The sequence below is a fragment of the Pseudorca crassidens genome, chromosome 13, assembly GCF_039906515.1.
Source record: "Pseudorca crassidens isolate mPseCra1 chromosome 13, mPseCra1.hap1, whole genome shotgun sequence".
NCBI lineage: Eukaryota > Metazoa > Chordata > Mammalia > Artiodactyla > Delphinidae > Pseudorca > Pseudorca crassidens.
The window spans coordinates 27,621,854-27,644,904 of NC_090308.1; the positions used below are offsets into that span (position 1 = coordinate 27,621,854).

Sequence of the window (23,051 nt, forward strand, 5' to 3'; positions counted from 1 at the left end):
CTCAATATAGTCCAAAATATGATTTTTCTTTATGTAATATCAAATTTTAATGTAACTACTTTTACAATATTTTTGCAGTAAGGTAATATCTAGTTGAAATAAATTTAACATCTGTAGTTGTCTCTATAATTTAATGGTGTTCTTGAAGTACTAATTATGACTGATTCAAAAGCAAACTCAGATGTTGTAATCCTCATACTTGGATAAGACTAAGCAGTAACATATATAACTGATTGTAGGTTAGAGTTTTAGATATCTATTATTAGCTTAGTAGGAGAAATTGAGATAGAAATGCCAAATTTTAAGACATACTGAAGCTACCTATTTCTTGGTTATATCCTGAAGCATCTGTTTTAATATTCCACACATGAGGGATACTCTCATTGAAAGCTTATGTCATTCAAGGATTCAGGACGTATGGAAAACATAGTCAACTTAATGCCTTTGAGCACAAACCAGAGCCCTGAATTCCTCATCCAGGCATTTTCTTATGCTTACATTGGTGCTTTTTAAAGTGCCCCCAGGGGACTTACTTGGTGGCACAGTGGTTGGGAATCCGCCTGCCAATGCAGGGGACACGAGTTCGAGCCCTGGTCCGGGAGGATCCCACGTGCAGTGGAGCAACTAAGCCCGTATGCCACAACTACTGAGGCTGCTCTCTGAAGCCCGTGAGCCACAACTGCTGAGCCTACGTGCCACAGCTGCTGAAGCACACACACCTGGAGCATGTGCACCGCAATGAAGAGTGGCCCCCACTCACTGCAACTGGGGAAAGCCTGCGCACAGCAACAAAGACCCAACACAGCCAAAAATTAATTAATTAATTAAAAAAAAATACAGTGCCCCCAAAAAGAAAAAATGGTACAGTTCCAAATAGACAACAGTGTGGAGGGAAAGACTGAAGTAGGAATTAGAGCATTTTGGTCCTAGACAAAATGCCATCACCTTCTATTTGACCCTGGTCAAAAATTTTATCATTTCTGGATCTGTTCTTTCACCTGAAAAATTAAAATAATACCTGTTCTATTTTACCTCAGTGTTTTATCAAAGGATAAAATGAAACTAGAAAGCAAGGCACGGAGCATAGATATATGAAGCAGGCTGCGGTAGGGAAATGCTAGCTATTTTCTGTAGCAGTATATATGTCCCACACTTTCAGTTGAATAGCGTGATGTGTGATGATTGATAATGGAATAGGAAACCAACAAAACTACAATGCATGTGCTCCAGGGGATTTGGAGATAGTTTATTATATTTTTGATGTTCAACTAACAGATTTGCTGAATGATGGTAGACCCTCTTCCATTTGGTTGGCTATGAGACATGAGTCTTTTACACTTTCTTGTATAGCTTTTTGAAGTTTTATTGGTGACACTTTATAAGTTCTACATGACATAAAATATTTCAAGAAATACAAGATTATGGGGCTTCCCTGGTGGCGCAGTGGTTGAGAGTCCACCTGCCGATGCAGGGGACACGGGTTCGTGCCCCGGTCCGGGAAGATCCCACATGGCCCATAAGCCATGGACGTCAGCACGCCCTGAGCCAGCACGTCCGGAGCCTGTGCTCCGCAACGAGAGAGGCCCACATAACACACACACACACACAAAAAAAAAAAAAAAAAAAGAAATACAAGATTATGAACAGGCCCTGAAATACACTCAGGCTACTAGAATTGAAGTATTACTCAGTAGAACTTCTTTGATCCATTGACGCAGTTTCTTAAGATTCACTGAAGCAGGAACAAGTCAGGCCCAGTGAAATACAGTAAAAAATTATAAGCCCTTGAACATTCTTGTCTTAGTCAGTTTGGACTGCTATAACAGAATACCAGAGACTAGATGGCTCATAAACAACAGACATTTCTTTCTCACAGTTTTGAAGTCTGGGAAGTCCAAAATCAAAGCACTGACTCTTTGTCCAATGAAAGCTCACTTTCTGGTTCATAAACAGCACCTTTAGCTGTACCCTCACATGGTACAGCTAAAGACCTTATTGGGGTCTTTTTTATAAGAGCACTAATCCCTTTCATGAGGGCTCTGCTCTCATGACCTAATCACCTCCCAAAGGCCCCACCTCCTAATACCAGCACCGTGGGGGTTAGGACTCCAACATAGGAATTTTAGGGGAACACAACATTCAGACCACAGAGATTCTCTTCACACCGCAAGTGTGAGAGGAAGAGAAGGAGGATGCTGCATAACTGCTGAATGCTAGGAAACTAGAGCAGTAGACCTACCAGCTTACAGTAATCATATTATAATTAGAAATAGAAATGTTGATAAGTAAAGTAGGTATCCAGTAAGATGACTATACACAGTAACAGGGGTATGTGTAATAGCAGATCTTGACCAAAGGTATTAAATGTTGAACCACAAAGAAATATTACTGTTAATATAGTGTAAGAAAAAGACCATGCCAATTTTTAGTTGTACTTTATTATAAAGTCAATAATATAAGTACACATAGGTTTTAATAATAACAAACCTTGTATTATTTTCAAATGCAAAGGGCACAGAATTGAAATATCTTATTTCCTCCATTCTTCCTCCTATAAAGATAAAGATCTCCTGAGGAAAACCACATTATTTTTTTATAATTGTTTAAGGCCAGAACATACACAGAAGCACAGAACTTACTATATAAATCAAGGAAGAGGGTCAGTTATGAAAACACTTTAAGAATTTTTTTAATTGTGTAAAGTCTAGAATCCCAAATTACAGGTGATAGTAGGTAAATTTAGAAGTATTTTGATGGATATAGGAAGGAAAGGAAATTGCATTTCCTTTAAGCAAATGTAGTTGCCACCTCTGTGTTCTCAGCACCATGTCCATTGCTCTGCTGTACCACTTAGCACATAGCAGTAATTTCTTGTTGACCTCCAAAAATTCAGACCCCCCAAGAGCGGGGCAGTGTTTTTGTATTCCCAGAGGCTGCTCTAGTGCACTCCTCTAAGAGTCATGAAAGGATAGGGATGAGACTTAAAATTGTGAGTTTTAAACGTATTAGATTAGAGCTAAGTTTTAAACATACAAAGTTAAATTAGTACAAGGAAGAGAAAATGACTAAGTGAAGAAATACAGTTACCTAATTGCAACATCATTCTCTAACCATGGCCTCTATGAAAATGATTTAGAAACCTTTGAACTGTTAGAAGCATAGAGCTTGAAGGAGTTTCAGAAATCATCTATTTTAACCTATTTTACAGGGAAATAATCTGTATAGTCTTACACAAATAGGTATTTGTGGAGGGCTGGGGAAGGGAAAGAATGCAAGACCTTGATCGCAGCTTGTTTGTAGTTTGTGGTATCTGAGAAGCTAGGTCTTTATGAATATTTCTGCAGATTTTTTTTATGGCTGTCTTCACAGAACTAGAGGTGCTAAAGGTAAAGTAGGGTGTTAATTTGCCTCCTTGAAATCCAGTCAGATGGCTTTCGTATAGAAAATTCCCTTTAGACAACAGAAACAAGTATTCATAATTGTTTGGGGTTTGTTTTTGTCATCTGCATCCGTTTAGGCCATTTTAATCTTTTCTGAAAGGCATCCTTAATGCCTGAAAAAATAAACAGATAAATATGCAGGCAATTGCCTTTGGTTATTTTTTACTAGTTAAATAAATTCCTTTTTTAAAAAAGGAAAATAATACATGTTTAGCACAGCATAAAACTTAGAAAATACAGTTTGGCAAAAAGAGTAAGGTAAATACCCAAATCCTACTGTCCCTTACAACTGTTGCTTATATCAGCCTCTGTGCTTCTAACGCATACTCACCCACTCAGGGCTTGAGGTGAAATTGTAGTTGTGTATCTGGCAAGTACAAAAACATAGGGAGTCAGAAAATGCCATTAAATAATTAAACCCAGTTTTACTTTCCATTCATAGTAGCAAAAACCAATGAAATGTTAAGAGGACAATTTTGAAAAGCAAATCAGGCAAAGATCATGGAACGGGATTTTTATGTGTTGATTCATTCATCGCTGACCCATCTACTAAAGTTAAACCTCCAGTCCATTGAGCACTCTTCTTTTACAGCTTCAAAGTTTCTCTTTGTTCTTTAAACTATCTTTTATTTGAGGTAAATAAATGTTCTGAGTGCTATGAAAAGTCCAAACTATATACTGAAAAATAGTAGTCAAACCCACAAAAATCTAAGTGTAGACACAGCTACACTTCCATCTGAAAACAGTAATTGGTACTAAGGAACCTGCATCACAGCAAGGGTGGGCTGTAAGCAGGTCTTCTCCCTCAATTACATCCCCTGGTTCTTACCACCATCAAGGTCTGCAGGGAGAGAGCCCCAGTTATCATTGAGCTGTTCTTCACTTAGAACATGTGAATGAAGTAGTACATGAATATAAAGATCAGAGACCTAAATTTTTTTGTAGGCGCTCTTTCAAATTCATGCTTCATGAAACCAAGGTTGGTAACTAAAAAAGAAAGTGATCATCATTTTGTATATTCATTTTATTGCTTTATAAATGTTTTTCTTCCAATTAATAATATATTATGAACAATTTTCTAACATGATAATTATACATCTGTACATAATTTTAGTGGCTGAATTCTCTTTCTTTAAATGAATACACCATAATTTAAACGACTGTTGTTGCATAATTCCACTATTAAATGTTTTTCAGTATTTTAAGGAACACTTCAGTACACATCTGGCTACACTTACTCAGTTTGTTCCGTGGGAACAAATATCTTGAGGTACAGTGGGATAGTTGAACAAGCAATAAAAGAAACATCACTTTCTAATTTGCCTTTTTCCTCTTATTTCTTCCTTAATTAGTAGTGAAGTTGAATATATAGTTCTCCTTTTTGTGAATTTTCTGTAATGGTCATTTGCCCATTTTTCTGTTGGATTATTCATTTTTAATTGATTTTATGGGGACTCTTTGAATATTAACTCCTATCACTTTTTTGTGAGCAGTTTTATTGAGGTATAATTGACATATAATAAACTGCATATATTTTAACTGTACACCCTGATAAGACATATTTATATACTTGTGAGACTATCACCTCAGTCAAGATAATGAACACATCCATCATCCCCCAGAGTTACTTTGTACTCCTTGGTCATCTGTCCCTACCTCCCCCTCCTGCCAGACAAACACTATGAATTAATTAATTTTCATTCCCTAGAATTGTATATGAGTGCAACAGTATATACCACGTACTTTTTTTGATCTGTCTTCTTTCACTCATAATTACTTTGAAGTTAATCTGTGTTTTCAAGTTTATCAATAGTTCCTTTTTATTTCTGAGTATTATTTTATTGTATTGATATATCACAGTTTGTTTTTCCATTCACCTGTTGATGGGCATTTGGGTTTTATCCAGTTTTTAGCTATTACAAATAAAGATGCTGTGAATATTCATTTACAAGTGTTTGTATAAACATATGCTTTTATTTCTCTTGAATAAATACCTAAAAATAGAAGAGCTGGATCCCAGCGCAGACATATGTTTAAGAAGCTTCCAGACTGTTTTCTAAAGTGGTTGTGCTGCTTAACCTTCCCACCACTAGTCTGTATTTCAGTATCTCCGTATCCTTGCTAAATTTGAAATGGCCAGTCTTTTAAATTTTAGCCCTTGTAATAGGTATGCTGTGCTATTTCATTGTGGTTTTAATTTGCTTATCGTTAATGACTAATGATGTTAAGCACCTTTTCATGTGCTTATTTACCATCCATGTATCTTCTTCACTGAATCATGTGTTCAGATCTCTTGCCCACTTGTAAAACTGGCTTGTTTGCTTTCTGATTATTGAATTTTGAGACTTAGGTTTCTTATATACAAGTGATGCTCTATTAGGTATATGATTTGCAAATATTTCTCCCAGCCTTTGGCTTTTCTTCTAATTGTCTTAAGAGTTTGAAAGAACAGACGTTTGAAATTTTTTTGAAGTCCAAAATTGTCAATTTTTTCTTTTATGGATTTTTAAATTATATAATTGTATAATCAAGAAAATACTATTTTAAATGATTACTTTTTATTTGTTCTCCTTTGTACTTACAGGCATTTAAAAATTTTCAAATTCATTTATTTAAATGATCAAATGAGATCATGTATGTGAAAGCATCCTAAACATCATAAAGTACAATACAGGTGCTAATACCCTTGTTGTCATCGTCATCATCATCATCAAAAACATTCACCCTTTGAGCCATCTATTCCACTCTGGGGTATTAAATCCAAAGAAAGGATTCTTTTAAAAAATAAATTATGAAAGTACTTACGCATAGCCTATAATGAGGGAAAACAGAAAGCATTGTAAATATTTAGCAATAGGAGAATACATAAATAAACTATGGCGCTTCCTTAGATGAGACATTGTAAAGCATTTATAAATGGTAATTACATAGTTGTAGAAATATGCAAAAACTTACATTTAAATTGAAAAACTGTTCAATTGTGTTTACACTATGATATCTTACATAAAATGTATATATGAATAAAGATAGAGGTATGAAGATACGAAAACAGTTGTTTTAAGGAAATGGGTTTGTGAATAATTATTGTTTTTGTGTTTTCTTTATTATATTATGCCTTTGATTTTTTTATATTGTGTTTTCTGTATGCATCTCTTCAAAGTTAGAATCCCCTTCCAATTTGTTATGTTTACCAGACCAAGATACTGCATGGCCTTCAAGGCTCAATTATACTACCTGACATGAAGTTATCTATGAAATTATTATATTTCCTTTTTTATGGTTTACAGTATTTAATAATTTCACATTTTGTTCATCATGTTGTATTATTATTACCCAGTATTTAAAATGTATTATGTACTTTCTGATCATTCCTTTAATGCTACAATTTCATAGCTTAATTATTTCATTATGCTTTTGCTGTGATGATTTGAACTAATTATGGACTAATTTTTCCAGTTGCCCAGCAGGAGGCTGAAATGTTCAAACGCTACAATGGAACCTTTCCATTACCTGGAATACACCAAAATCAAGATGCTTTATTCATCTGCCCTAGACTGCCTCATCAGGGCTCTTTTCAGATTGATGACTATGTCCACACTGAAAATTCTTCAATGAAGATGCAGCAAGTGAAACAGAGGATCGATTCTGTCACAGTATGTTTACTTACTTTATGCAGTTGAGAAGTTGGAAACTTTAAAACCATTTCAGTTCTGTTTTCCATTGCCATGCCAATAAATATTAACTGAACGAAGTAGTTACTTAAATCTAGGCTTTCTTATACATTTATAGTTCCTTTCTGGTACTTGTTCTAAAATCACTTAACTGCAGTAAACAAACTGAACGTAGGATAATCTATTAGGCTTTTCTGTCTTGATATCTCTGTAAAGATCAGCCCAGGACTTGTTTCTCTATTTTAAAATATATGTGTGTATATGTGTGTATATGCATATATACAACATGCAGACACGCACACACAGCAAATACCAACCTGGGAAAATGTCTACACAAAATATATAAATGGAACAGCCTTCTTAATATGCAAGAACTAAAAAATAAAGAAAATAGTGAGACTTCAACAAAGAAATGGATAAAAGAAATAAACATGTACTTTCAAAAAGAGTAGGTACAAATGTCTCATAAGCGTATTTTAAAGTTCTGTCTCACTTCAGAGAAAAGTAGTGCCACAGAAACCAGATATTGCCTGTAAAACTGGAAAAGAGATGATGAAAATCAGGAGGAGGATGCTTGATTAAAAGTCGTGTGGTATTCTGTTGGTGGTAAATTACTATACAGTGTTTCTCAAAGATAAGTGGTAAAATGTATTGAGAAGCTTGAACATCCTTAAAAATACTTAGGCTTGGGCTTCCCTGGTGGCGCAGTGGTTGAGAGTCCGCCTGCCGATGCAGGGGACGCGGGTTCGTGCCCTGGTCCGGGAAGGTCCCACATGCCCCGGAGCGGCTGGGCCCGTGAGCCATGGCCGCTGAGCCTGCGCGTCCGGAACCTGTGCTCCGCAACGGGAGAGGCCACAACAGTGAGAGGCCCGCGTACCGCAAAAAAACAAACAAACAAACAAACAAACAAAAATACTTAGGCTCTTTGACCCTAATAGTTCTTTTAGTGAGAATTAGCCTGAGCACCTTGAAGAGAGAGACTTTGTGGGCTTGTTGTGTTCCACCTTGTGGCACAGTGCCTGGCATTTAATAAATATCATCCTTTCCCCTCCTCCTTTGATAGGGATATTGACCAGTTTTAAACCCAATATAGGAGGAACTACAGTGAGACATCTTTTAGTTCTGACTGTACTTTCTTCCTCTCTCCTTTCCTTTCTTCAGAAAGTTAGAGAGTGTGGGGTATACAAGAGTGCAGATCACTCAGACAACGGGTTCAGCTTTAGTTGGAATATGGGGGAAATTTTTTTATATTTATCAGTATAAATTTTAGAATAATATGACTATAAATTAATATTTCAGTGTTGTAAGACTTTATATTTTAACATTTTAAAATAATTGAATAATGAATGTGTTCCAGATTTTAAAAGGAAGTATGAATAGATAAATGGAGTTCTAAAAATTAGAGAAAAATATTTATTCGCTAGGAAAAAAAATGGCCCATGTCTAAAGCCTTGCATTGCAAGATGATTTCATCTACAGACTAAAGAGCAACTCACAGATAGATATATAAACACAAGTTTCCTACAATCTGTCAGTCTTTACACTGTGAAACTTAACATCCTGGAATCACCTTGGGCTTGTAGCTTTTCTCCTGCATCATTTTTTATAGCTGTCATCCTCAGATAAATGAAAGGAAAGTAGATGTAAAAGAAAAATAAAATCAGAAAAATATTTTTTAAGATATGAAACCAAAGGCAAGGGGAAAGTAAATTGATAATTTATTATAAGAGAAAAACTTGTTTCTCATAGAATCATTGATTTATTTAGCTTTTACTAAACTTTTCCTTTTAAAAATTATGCTTTGGGATTGTGGTAGATTGAGGCTGCCTTTGGAAATGAAAGCTTTGTCTATTTGCTGTGGTTTTTGAAAAACCATATATTTCCCGTGTTAAGAGAATTCTCTGAACTTTTTTTTCAAATGCTATCTGCAGTGTGTTTTCTCTGAGAATGTATGTAGCATATATGGGAATCAAAACAAAATGTCATCTTTGTTCCCACGGAAGCTCCATTCTTTTTATGTTTTGCAAGCATTTAGGTTGACTGGATTCTCACCTTTTGTCACAATGCCTTTTCTCTTGTTTCCTGAGCTGTGTTTTGGTAGACCCTAAATTCCTTTTCCTGTTAGGTTTGTTACTTAGTCTAAAAGACTCTGTCACTGGTCTTCTATGTAGAAGTCTAATAGAGAAGACTATATTACTTCTATATTGTAGAAGACTGTATCCCTGGAGATACTCCTTTCTTTGTAACCACAAAAGGAATGCTTTTCTGATAAAATACAGTTCAAGTTTAGGGTGTGATTTGTGTGTGTGTGAATTGCATAATAAATTCAGTTCCTCAGGTATTTCATAGGTGTTTACTCATGAATGAGAAAAGGATGCCATAAATAGACAATTTTCCGTTCTTGGTAGCTTTATCGTTTACTCATAATAAAACTCTTTTAACTGTTTCGTACTTAACAGAGCCGACTTTGTGCTACTACTGCAGCAATACCTAAAAGGCTCTGCAATCCAGATAAGACCTCACAGGTAGACAGTATCTTGAGAGCAGTGACACAACTCTTTCTAAGGTTTCAAACCCAGAAATTTGGTCTTATTAGTGTATCCAGAGCTGCTCAGAATCTGGGGTACCTGGTAATAGTAAAGAGTTCCACAAAAAGTTGATTTATAAACTTAAACATCTTATAATGGAAGGTATACCTCTCCAGCTGCTTGAGCACTCAAGACCACTTGCCCTTTTAAAAATTAACGTGATATCTGGGTCAGTGATCACAGAGCTGATTGTTAAGCAGAGTCATAGGAATAGGGATTGAATGGGTTTTTAAATGTTTTATGCCAATTTTGAAAAAAAAAAAGATTAATTTTCTCTACCCCACAGGAGATATCACCGTATAATAATTGGTGATGATTAACATCTGTTTAATTATGAGTAGAAACTGACATAATGAATTCCTGGTACTGTGCTAAGTGTTCTACGTGTTCACTGTATTTAATCCTCAAAACCATCCTATAATGTGGATGCTAGTATTATCCCCATTTTACAGAAGATGATGTTGAGGCTTACAGAGGTCAAGCAATATTGCCAAGGTCACACAGATGGAAACATTGGAGCTGAGATTCAGTCCAGGCAATCAGAATCTCATGCCCACAGTCAGTTTTATTGTCTCCTTTTAGTGATTGAAATGACTGATATCCTTTAGATGTAGTCTATGTCCCTTAGAAATTTCAGATTAAAAAAAAAGGACACTCTTCTTTTTCAGTTCTTTTTTTCTAAACTCCACATTGATTGTTACCATTTTTTCCTAGTGCTGTACTAGGCTGATGATATATGCTGGTTAACAACCTTAATTGGACTAGAATATTATTTGTGTCTCCCTAGCAGCAAATTTACAAGTCATCTATTTTGTGTTGCCTTTGACTAATTTCTTTTTCAAAAGTGACTTTTTCTTGGCCTTATCCTATGAGTTGTAGGCAGTCCCCTTTTGTAGCTCCTCCAGTCATATCCTTTACTCCTCAGAAGTGTTTACTATTAGATTTCCTCCGAAGTAAATTATTAATTTGAGAATTATATGTATGGGTATTCTTATTTATAGAGATAATTATACACTGCAGTTCAGAGTGTGTCTTTTAGATATGTTAGTGTCCCAGTACAGAATTTTAGTGTTTATGCGAAGTTTACTGAGGAGGCAAATTTTTCTTGAGGCAGTTACATGTGGGCCCTCCAGAGTCTTGTTTGTCAGTGCGTTTTGCTTTGGCAAACCAAAATCATGTCATTGAGTCTCTTTAATTTATACTCTTTCCAGCTCATTGGAACAGTGCAGAGTGACACCTGCAGGTGATAGATTAAAAAACACTCTCCCAAATGTTGATTTTGGTTATTAAGAGATTAATATCTGAATGTGTTAAAAAGAGTTGATATTTTATTAAATGAAATTATGAGTATTTCTTTACTTATTTTATCCTATTTCTTTTAGGAGGTGATACGAGCCTGTGCTGCAAAGGTGAGTGGTTTTTGTTGTTGTTTTAGAATTTTGTTTATTTTTTTATACAGCAAGTTCTTATTAGTCATCCATTTTATTCATATTAGTGTATACATGTCAATCCCAATCTCCCAATTCATCCCACACCCCTCCCCCACTTTCCCCCCTTGGTGTCCATACGTTTGTTCTCTACATCTGCGTCTCTTTCTGCCCTGCAAACCCGTTCATCTGTACCATTTTTCTAGGTTTCTATATGCGTTAATATACGATATTTGTTTTTCTCTTTCTGACTTACTTCACTGTGTATGACAGTCTCTAGAGTGAGTGGTTTTTATTACCAGGAAGATAACTTTAGTTTTCATTGTGATGCACCAAAGAATTGAAATGTACCATTCATGGTTGTAATATAACTTTTACAAAGTTCATCTGATACATATCTTCTGCATTTGAGCTCGGATTTATCAGGGAATCGTAATACTGGCACCTGAGAATTCAGCAAGTAGCTTCATATTTCTGAAGATTTAAAAATATTAAGTGATTGGGTTATACTTTCAGTAAAGGGCCAGCAAGATCATTTCCTTCTCTGAGAAAAATATTATATGATACTTTATAGGTAAGAGAGAGCAATACAGTTCCAATGGGTGAATGCTGAGTAAAGTGTATAAGCCTTGAAATGAACGTAAGCCACACGTAAACGGCAGTGATATATTGTGCTGATAATGCTCTGGATCATTTATACCGTGTTTCATACTTCCTTTCCCATTTAACTGTATAACAATCCTGAGAGACAGATTAGATATTATTGTTATTCCAATTTTAGAAGAGAGGAAACTGAGGCTGAGAGAGGTTAAGTGATGTGCCCAAGACCCCAAAGTTGGTCTGAAGATGGAGGTATACAAAAAGGCCCTTGATTATTAATCAATTTCAACTAAATTGTATCTGGGATGCTATCAACACAACAGCTTTCTTCCTTCTGCAAGCAAGGTTATTTTATGTACAACCTTTAACTCAATTGTCAAGAAAATAAGTTTTATTTAAAAGAGCTGGAATAACACCACATGTTCGTCCTTCCCTCTTATTTTCTTCTGTCTGTTCCCAAAATTCAGCTGAATAATTAGACATCCGTTTATTTATCAAATATGATTATATATGTCACAAAGTGAAAGGTGAGACCTCCAGAAGGGAAAGAATTAAAGTGGTATTAGTATATTCAGAGACTGCTTTATATAATGTCAGTGCAGTGGAAATACTGTTTTTACTCAGTAGACACCTCCTACCATGTGGCAGGTGCTTGGAATACAGCAGTAAGTAGGCTATTGTCTCGTTCCACATGGGGCATCTTATGGAGGAAATGTGTCAGAAAACACTGGGCTTATCCCATCACTGAGCTGTCCGGTATCAGTCAGGACCCATCACTTTTTTACCTAATTATCACAAGTCAACAGGAAATAGAATATAGACAAGGGGAAGGAAGATGGGGAAAAAGGAGAACAAGCTATATTCTGACTTAGGCTGCAGATGTTCAGGAAACTTGTTCCTGATAGCAATGATTGGTGTAATGATTGTAGCTCTAAGATTACTAAATCTTCTTAAGTATGTATAGAATATAAAACTGGAGTCAAAAAAGTAGTTTATCCTCTTGATTAGCAGTTCAGAGCTATTTCTCTTTATTTTAACACATGTATTATGTACCCCTCTTTTGTAATGCTGTCTGAATGTCCAAAGAGTAAAGTGTTCTGCACATATTTGGCAAAAGGCTTTATGGAGAACGTCCTCTGCTATTCTGAAAACTTCCTGAGGGTGGAGGTTCATGTCATTCATCTTTGTATTCCTAGTACTTAACAAAAGTAGCATAGTCATTGAAAATATGACATTTCTGGAAATTAATCAAGGTCTAGAAAGATTAACCTATTAGTGTATTTAGTCATTTTTTATGACAGTTTTATTGAGATATAATACACATACCATAATATCCACCCTTTTAAAGTGTACAGTTTATTGGCTTTTATTATATACACAGAGTTGTGCAACCATCACTACCATCTGGAGTTCTTTCATTCCCTCCAAAAAGAAGCCCCATATCTCTTAGCAATCATTCTCCATTTCTGGGTAGGGACATGCACACGCACACACACACACACACACACACAAAACACTCAAACTCCTGCTAACCACTAATATACTCTCTGTCTCTATAGATTTGCCTATTCTGGACATTTTATATAAATGGAATCATAGAATATGTGATTGTTTGTTACTGGCTTCTGCAGATTAGAATAATGTTTTCATGGGTCCTCCATTTGTAGCATGTATGAGTACTACTTTTTATTGTCAAATAAGATTCCATTGTATAAATATATTGCATTTTGTTTATCCATTCATCAGTTTACAGACATCTGTGTTGTTTATACATTTTAGCAATTAAGAAGAATGCTACTATGAACATGTGTGTACAAGTTTTTGTGTGGGCATATGTTTTTATTTCTCTGGGGTATATATCTAAGAATGGAATTGTTGGGTCATATGGTAACTCTATGTTTAACATTTTGGGAAACTACCAAACTGTTTTCCAAAGTGGCTGCACCATTTTAGAATCCCACTAGCAGTGGTTCCAGTTCCTCCTCATCCTTGGCAACACTTACTATTTTCTGTCTTTTTTTTATAGCCATCCTAGTGGGTGGGAAGTGGCATCTCATTGTGATTTTCACTTACATTTTCTTAATGACTAAAGGTGTTGGGTATTTTTGTTGCGCTGTTTTTATATCTTCCTTGGAGAAGTGTCTATTCAACTCCTTTACCTGTTCTTTAAAAAAAGAATTATTTATTTTTATTGTTCACCTTAAGAGTTCTTTATATATTCTGGATACAAGTCTCTTGTCAGATAGATGATCTGCAAATGTTTTATCCCATTTTGTGGGTTGCCCTTTTAATTTCTTGATGGTATTCTTTAAAACAAAAAGGCTTTAATTTTTATGAAATTAAGTTAATCTATTTTTTTCATTTGTCACTTGTGCTTTTGATGTCATATATAAGAAACCATTGCCTAACCCAATGTTCCAGAGATTTACTGCTCTGTTTTCTAGGATCTTTATATTTTTAACTCATATTTAGGTCTGTGATTATTTTGAGTTTTTTTTTAATATGATGTGATGTAGAGGTCTAATTTTATTCCATTTGCATATGGCTGTCTAGTTGTCCCAGCACCATTTATTAAAAAGAGTATTCTTTCCCCATTGAATGGTCTTTACGCTGTTGTCAAAAGACTTTACTCTTAAAAGCAGAATATATTTGTCATTTCTCATCTGTTACATCCAGAATAATAAATTTTTACCAGGTACCTAAGTTTTTTCTTCCCTAAATCCCATCTAGATTTTTATATTGTTGAAGATTTATTCCTTTTTTTTCCATTAACAGTCTTTAAACAAATATTTATTGAATGCATACCAAGCGTGTGTGCGCGCGTGTGTGTGTGTGTGAGAGAGAGGCCATGTGCGCACATGGAGAATACAACAGTGAATAAGAACATTCTCTTGTAGGGAGACAAATAACAAAAAAGGAAATAAGATGATTTCAGCAAGAAGTGATGTGAAGAAAATAAAATAGGCCCATGGGACAAAGAATGACTGGGGGAAGTTATACTCTAAAGGATGATCATGGAAGGCCTCTCTGAGAGAAATACTTGACAAGGAGCTAGTCCTGTCCTGCAGAAGTCCTCATCTAGGAATAAAACTGGCATGCTGGAGGAGCAGAAAGAACACCACTAAGCTTAAGTGGGATAGTGAGCAAGCAAGGAGGAACAGTGTTTCCTGACAAGTTGGAGAGAAAATCAGGAGATCAGGCGTGCCTTTTAAAGGGCCTTGTAAGCATGGTAATGTAGGGGAGGAAAAACTTTACCTTCTAGTTTCTGTGGCTAGTCTAAGGATTAAGTTGGCATAGACAGATTAACAGGAGAAAAAATACAATTTTAATTACATGCATACATGAGCTCCACGGAGTTATGGTATTCCAAAGGCTGCTAGGTAGCTGAGGCTTATATACCATCCTGAGCCTAGAAAAGGGATGGAGAGATCTGGGGCTTCAGAGGCAGAATGCAATGCAAGGGAAGGTGAGAGGAGGAACTGGTTAGTAGACAAGGTTACCCTGCCATGCAGATAAGTCTCTCAGGTGAAAAAGTTGTCCCTGATGATAGCTCTTTTCATGGTATAGTCGATCCCCTTTCTAATGTATTGGGTTGGTCAAAAAGTTCGTTCAGATTTTTCCATAACATCTTAGGCAAAACCTGAACAAACTTCTTTTTTTTGAGGAAGGCCAGTGAACTTTTTTTTTTTTTTAACACAACTAACTAAATTTATTTATTTATTTTTGGCTGCATTGGGTCTTTGTTGCTGTGCACAGGCTTTCTGTAGTTGCGTCGAGCAGGGGCTACTCTTCGTTGCAGTACGCGGACTTCACATTACAGTGGCTTCTCTTGCTGCGGAGCATGGCCTCCAGGTGTGCGGGTTTTAGTAGTTGTGGCATTCGGGCTCAGTAGTTGTGGCTCACGGGCTCTAGAGCACAGCCTCAGTAGTTGTGGCACACGAGCTTAGTTGCTCCGTGGCATGTGGGATCTTCCCAGACCAGGGCTCAAACCCGTGTCCCCTGCATTGGCAGGCGGATTCTTAACCACTGCACCACCAGGGAAGTTCCCCGAAAGAACTTTTTGGCCAGCCCAGTATATTTCCCTTACAAAAGGGTAACTTCCACTCTGTTTTCAGAACTCCTGTGTCTAAAGTTTCTCAAAGTAATCCTTATACCAAAGAGACATATTTTGGGGTGGCATATTCTGCTATCCTTCTGTAAGGAGTTTAGGATGTTGATTTAATTAGAGAAACAAGTGATTAAGATGTTAAACTAGAGAGAATGTGAGAATAGATTTTAAAAGGAGATTTCTCAGTTCAAGAAAGAGGAGATCGTGGCCTGGACTAGGATGGTATTAAAAGATAAACTGAGGCATATTAAACATTTTAAGAGGGTTTTTGGAGCAAAAAATGATTCGAATTGGGCAGGGCCAAGCCAGAAATCATTAGAAGCATTTCACCAACAGGAGCTGGGGAAAGACTTCTATAGAGAAAAGGCAGAAGCAAAACAAGGAAATTATTGATAGGCTATAGTTTAAAGCCTAGTTGGCTGTTGTGATTAGTTGTCCTTAGGTTTCAGTTTTGCAACCTTGAAGTATTTACAGGCTTAGATTTTGTGGTCATAGGCTGCCCTGACATTAGTGCCACCTCAGTCTAATGGTCCCCGTGATTAATTAGCTTAACAATGATAATAATGGAAATACAAGCAATGGACAGATTTGGGGTATATTTTGGAAGTAGATTCAACAAAACTTGGTGATGGATTAGATGTGGTGTAAGAGAAAGAAATTAGAAATAACTTCTGTGTTGCTGCTTTCAGCAGCTGTGTAGATGGTACCAGTGCTTTTTAATGAGGTGAGGAATACTGGAGTGGAGTTTTCAGTATGACTATAGCTGAGAAGTAGGCAATTGGATATATGAGTCTTAAGCTCAGGGGAGAAGTCAGGGCTAAAGTCCTTTTTGTTCTAAACTGTCAGATTTGGTAAGATCACCTGGGCAGAGATTATAGCTAAATACCTGAGGTCCTGGTCCAGGAGAGGGTATGTCAGAAAATCCCAGAGGAAGTATTTTAAGAAAGAGGCGTGATAAACAGTCACATGCTACTGAGAGAAAGAGTAAAATGAGGACAGAAAACAGGCATGGTGGTGTCCTCTGGTTACCTAGATGAGTGCTGTTTCAGTAAGTGGCTGAGACAAAAGCACAGTTGAAGTGAGTTGAAGACAGAATGGGAGACTATAAAGCAGAGACTGTGTAGGCCATTCTTTTAAGACATTTTAACTGGGGAGCAGAGAAGCAGCAACTGGAGGGGAACATTAGATGGACAATATTAAAGCATATTTATTTGCTGATGGGAGTAATTCAGTGGTGATGGAGAAGTTGATAATGTCCCATGGAGGTGGTAATTGCTGGACTCAAGTCCTAGAAAATGTGAAAGGGGATGTAATCCTGAATACCAATGGAGAAACTAGCCTTCAGAGAAGGGCGTTTTCATCCTTTCTGATAGGCAAATAGGTAGAAAGTATGGGTAGATGCTCAGATACAGATTTGATGATGGGAAGATAAAAGAGTTCTCATCTGATTACTTCTGAGATAGTAATTGGTATTAGAAGTCTGTTACATTGCTCTGAATTTCAGTAGCCCTGGACTACTCACACATAAATTTATAATTTACAAATTTCCTTGCGCTTTCCTTTGTTTAGGAGTGGACTGAAGCATACCAGAAATGGTATGAGTCTATTTCCATTAAGCTTTGTATGATTCCTCACAAATGGAATTAGTCTGTTTTTCTCATGTTCTCAGACATATTTATTCATACCTGGCATGTTATATAATTGGGCTTATTCTGCCTTAAATTGTAATTAATTTTGCCTGTCTTTTCCAGATTTAAATTATGAATTCCCTCAGGGAGGAACAACGCTTTTCTTTCTTCCCTCTCCCTACCCCTCCTCCCCTCTCTCCCTTCCATCTTTCCTTCTTTTTAAATTTTACATGGTATTGCTTCCACCTCTAATCTTTTTTTTTTTTCTCCCACCTCTAATCTTTACACGTCTGAATTTCCACACGCCTCTGGAAGCTTCTGGAAGCCAGGGGACTTCATCTTTTTTTTTCCAATTACTGATATCATCTACCCTAAATGAATGTAAATGTAACCAAGCTAAAGCTTATTGAAGAATGCTATAAAGGTGAAGTAATAGTCTGTGTTATAGTTTAAACTATCTTGAAGCATGTTATTTACTGAAAAATAAAAAGGTTTAAAAAATTAGAGACTCCAATGAAAATAAGTTTTTAAAACTTCTTAAAAAAAAAGTATTTTGACGGTATTTGGAAGACTGGCTTGGCTGTAGGAGTAGTACAAGCTACAATAGGCCACGAAAAGAAATTATGGACTTTTGTTACTGGATATCTTAGAAAACAGGAAGAACCCTTGTTTTAGGAAAAACCAGTTTTCCTCCCATCTCCCTCACTCTCACACTCCTACCACACTCCGACATTTCTGACATCAGAGGTGGCGGGGTTTCCCTCATCAAGCAGTTCTGAGACACCAGCTGGGTGAACTGCAACTTAATTCTGACACTGTCTACCTGAAGACAGCATCAAATCCTACAAATTAAAGGCTCAGTCGCACAAGCCTGCCCCCCTCACCCCCCTTCAGGCGCCAGTTGCGAGTCCAGGTTACTTGTGCTTCTGACCAATCAGCTATAAATCGAGATTCCACCCACCCCCTCCTTGGGTTTGATTGATTTGCTGAAGCAGCTCACAGGACTCAAGAAAACAGTTCACTTGCTATGTCTCAGGTTATTATAAAATGATACGATAAAGGTGGAAGAAATGCGTAGAGCGAGGCGTGTGGGAGAGGGCGTGGCCCTTCCTTGCCCTCCTCTGGGTGTGACGTTCTCCCAGCACGTCCCTGTGCTCACCATCCTGGAGGCTCTGTGAACCCCATATTGTCGGGATTTTTATGGTGACTTCAGGTAGGCATGGTCAGTTATTAACTCCATTTCCAGCCCCTCTCTCCCCCCTGGAAAATGGAGAGTGGGTCTGAAAATTCTAAGCTTCTCATCATTTCTTGGTCTTTCTGGTGATCAGTCCCATCTAGAAGCCCACCAAGAGTCACTTCCCTAGAACAAAAGACATTCCTATCACCTAGGAAATTCCAAGAGATTTTGGAGCTCAGCTTCAGGAACCAGAGTCAAAGATAAAATATGAGGACAAGAGATGCTCCCGGTGCTCTTATCACTTAGGAAACCACAAGGGTTTCAGGAGCTCTGTGCCAGGAACCGGGGGCAGAGACCTATATGTATATATTCTTTTCTATTATTTCACACTCCTGTTTCTAGATTTACATAGGAGTATTAAACCATGTAAATTAATGAGTTTCTTACTTTTAAGCCCATTATTCTGTAATTCTTATCATCAAAAAGTTACTTACATTTGAGAAGTCTTGAATACAAATACCACCTTAAATTTGGGGAAGGTTTTAAAACATGCACTGTTTTCATATGTATTAATGCATTTGGCTTCTGTGTAGTTCTTATCAGTGCTACACCAGCCACTTACTAAAGAAAGGTAGATGAAACCTGTTCCTTACCCTCAAGAAGATTACAGTCTGATGGATGATAACTAACAATGTAAGTAATCGTACTAAAGTGTTACCAGTGCCATAGTACTAGAAGATGTGGGGTTAGTGGAGAGACAAAGGAGGGGGAGGTAAGTTCTATTGGGAGAGTCTGAAAGGCTTTTCGTACATGATATAATACTTGAGGGAAAGCTTGGAGAAGGAGTTGGTATCCACAAGGAAGATGGAGCCAGGAAGGAAGCCCATTCCAGGAAACAGGAACAGCATGAACTAAGTCACAGAGACATGCAACAACCTGGCACGTCTGGGGAGCTGTATGCAATTTGTTGTAGCTTGAACATAGGAGATGGAGCAGTAAGGTGGGAAAGCTAGGTAGTTGTTATAATATAGAAAGCTTTGTATGCCATACTAAAAAGTATGGATTTTATCCAGTGGAACAGTTGATGATGGGTTTTAAACAGAAGTATTGCTCAATAAAATTAGCATTTTAGAAAAATCATCCTGGTAGCAGTATAGAAGAAGAATTAGAGAAGAGACAGGAGGTAGGAAAACAAATCAGGAGACTATTGCAACAGTAACACTAACTGTGGAGGAGGGGCATCTGATGCCAGAGCACCTGATTGACTTAATGAGTGACTCTGTGTGAAGCAAGAGGAAGCAGTCCAAGGTGATGCCCATCTGTCTGGCTGGGGCAGCTGGGGGGCTGGTGATATCTTTCCCTGAGGAAGTGAACAGCAGGGGAAAGGTTAATTTGGTTTTGAACTTACCAATCAGAAGAGTCTTATTGGGTTGGCCAAAAGTTCGCGTTTTTCCATAAGATCGTGCGGAAAACCCCGAACGAACTTTTTGGCCAACCCAATATATTGAAGAATCATCAGCATAAAAGACAGATGAGGCAGTGACAACAAACATTACTGCCCAGGATAACCATGTGTTGTGAGGGAAGAAGAGGGCCCAGGGGGTCTAGCAAACAACACTCATAGGCAGTGGCAGGATCACCAACAGAAAAATGGTTTCCCAGAAACAGGAGAGTTACTGACAATGTCAGCTATCTCAGAGGCCTCAACGAATCCGCTAAATTTGATCATTTGAAGTCCACGATGACTTTAACTTCAGTTTTAGTGCTCTGATGGATAAAAGCTTTGTTGTAGCTGCTTGAAAGTGAATGGTTGAGGTATATGGATAGCAGTTATGTGCTATTTTTCAAGAAATTTAACTTTCAGTGAAGCATAAGGAAATTATGGAATCACAGTGAGAATTTGTTTTCTATTTTTATAGTAAAGTAGAAAAGTTTATGCTTATAGCCTTTAGACAAACAGCCAGTAGAGAATTTGGAAGTAGAATTTGGAAGAGTTTTAAGGATATCCCCAAGGGGGACAGATGGAGGGATTAATCTTGAATGGTGCAAGAGGTATGTTCTTAGAAGTGAGGATTTCGGGGGGTCCAGCACCAAATTTTCTCTCTGGAGTAAGGAAATATACTAAGAGAGAAAGGAGGTAAACGTTTGTTATTGCAAGATGCATCGAGGTAAATTGGCTTTCCCTAAGGCATATTACTGCTGGATAAGTGGTTTGAGCCAGGACTAGATCTTAATTCTGAGCTTCTCACAGAGGAATATATCAGTACTTTTTGAACCACCAGTCCTTGGTATATGTATCAAGGGTTCAAAAAATCTTGATTAAGTATTACAAAGTAAAACTTTGTTATGGCTGATCCCAATTAGAATTCTAGTTTAGTAAATACAGCATTGGTGAACTGATTTGGGGGAGATTTTCTAGCACGTTACCTCACTGTAAAAATTTCTCTTTAATGGTAACAGTGTTTCTTTCTAATCCCTCACTTCACTGTCCCAACTTGCAAGGAAATTATCTGGGGCCTAGGGATCATGTTGTATTTCTCTTTATGACACCATAGCCAACTCATTTCTTAGGTTTTACTAACCTAGATATCACAGAAATGTAAGCTGCTTTTAGAACTTATATTATGAGATGTTAAGAGACCTACTTCAGATAACTTGAATCTCACTTTGGCTCAAGTTTCCTGTTTAACTTGTTTTGTAATATTGGCATTTTAATTTTTACAACACACATATAACTTGCAACGAAACATTTCCTACATACTGTCTAGGGTTTTGAACTGTCTTCAAATTAAAGTATTATCTGCGTTGTTCAAATTTAGTTCAAAAAATAGACAGTTGTCTGGAGGACGTGGGACAAATTTGTTAACATACGCATACAGACAGTATTAATATCTTTTCCGTTATCATTTAAAACCATTTGAAGTGTCTTCACAAGTTGAAACTTTAAAAACAGTTCTTCAGGTGAATATAGCATATAAAGTCAGCTGAAATGATCAGACTTTTAAGTATATGGAAATCAGTGTTATATACCTCCCAGTGGTTTTACAATTTAGTCACTAGAAGGTAAACTATTGATGGCCTGTTTAGTTTTGTGCAATTTTAGGTTAGAGCAATGACTTTTTTAACATGAAAATTAACCCCCTCCTAGAGAATTAGTATTTGCATATTTTACACAAAACTATTTATATCCAGAAAGAGTAGGCAAAACAGTTGTGTGATTAACTTGGCAGTTCTAGGTGTGTTTTTTTTTCTTTTTCTCTATTATGAATTTCCTTAAATTTTTATGCTTTTCTTTTTACACAGTATGGAGGTATTAAACTGACTTTGGCAGACTGTGGTTTTTGCATGAAGCAAGCAGAAAAGTGTGTTGTAAAAAGAGGATAGATTGTTGTAGGGTAGACTATCTTAGCCAACCTTTCTGTTGTTGTAAAATTATTAAGCAATTCTTTTCCACAGCATATATTTCAAAAATAGATATTGCTTCACTGTATTTAATGGTTGTTATTATTTTTCTTCCTTTAAATGAAGTAGTGAATATGTGTAAGCTAGCTTTGAAAATACTTGGAGTTCTAATTTCAAATCACTATAATAATTAACAATTATCCCAGCCTTAGAAACTGACTCCTCTGCTCTGTTAGGTTGCCACTTATCACTTCATGGACATTCGAATAGTCTCTAAGAAATGTGTCCTTGGGCTTCCCTGGTGGCGCAGTGGTTGAGAGTCCGCCTGCCTATGCAGGGCACACGGGTTCGTGCCCCGGTCCAGGAAGATCCCACATGCCGCGGAGCGGCTGGGCCCATGAGCCATGGCTGCTGAGCCTGCGCGTCCGGAGCCTGTGCTCCGCAACGGGAGAGGCCTCAACAGTGAAAGGCTCGCATAGCACAAAAGAAAAGAAAAGAAAAGAAAAGAAATGCGTCCAGAAAGAGCAAATTATAAAAATGCTTAGGAAAAACATGTAATTGTAGATTATAGTTGAGGTTTTTTAACAGCATTTTACTTAAAAAGAGTGGCAAGTCTTTCTGTTTGAGTGGAGGCATTTAAGTATCCTCTTCTAGCTTTCTTGGTATCCATTTTTGTTTTAACACAAGTAAATTAAGGCAGATGGTGTGTGTGTGTGTGTGTGTGTGTGTGTGTGTGTGTGTGTGTGTGTGTGTGTGTGTGTGTGTGTGTGTGTGTGTGTGTGTGTGTGTGTGTGTGTGTGTGTGTGTGTGTGTGTGTGTGTGTGTGTGGTGTCCAGCATACACCTGTTCTTTTGCACCAGATTTCAAAATGCTTTGTTTGACACATAGGATAAAAATTTTTAAGAACACAGAAGTAAAACTGAAAAATGATTCTAAAAAGAGAAGTGGATTAAATAGTTAGGTGATAAATATGTCATTTTGTATATAGTACTTCCATTTAAAAGCATAGC

At 37.0% G+C, this 23,051-nt stretch overlaps 1 protein-coding gene across 22 annotated transcripts in view; it reads left to right on the plus strand.

Moving 5' to 3' along the window:
* AHI1 (Abelson helper integration site 1) overlaps positions 1-23,051 on the plus strand; it is a 219,174-nt gene that overhangs the window by 66,793 nt on the left and 129,330 nt on the right. For all 22 annotated transcript variants that reach the window (XM_067701993.1, XM_067701992.1, XM_067701996.1 and 19 more), the window contains 2 exons: positions 6,897-7,093; positions 11,082-11,108. In XM_067701993.1, the coding sequence (XP_067558094.1) occupies positions 6,897-7,093; positions 11,082-11,108 (224 nt within the window). The remainder of the gene's footprint in view (positions 1-6,896; positions 7,094-11,081; positions 11,109-23,051) is intronic.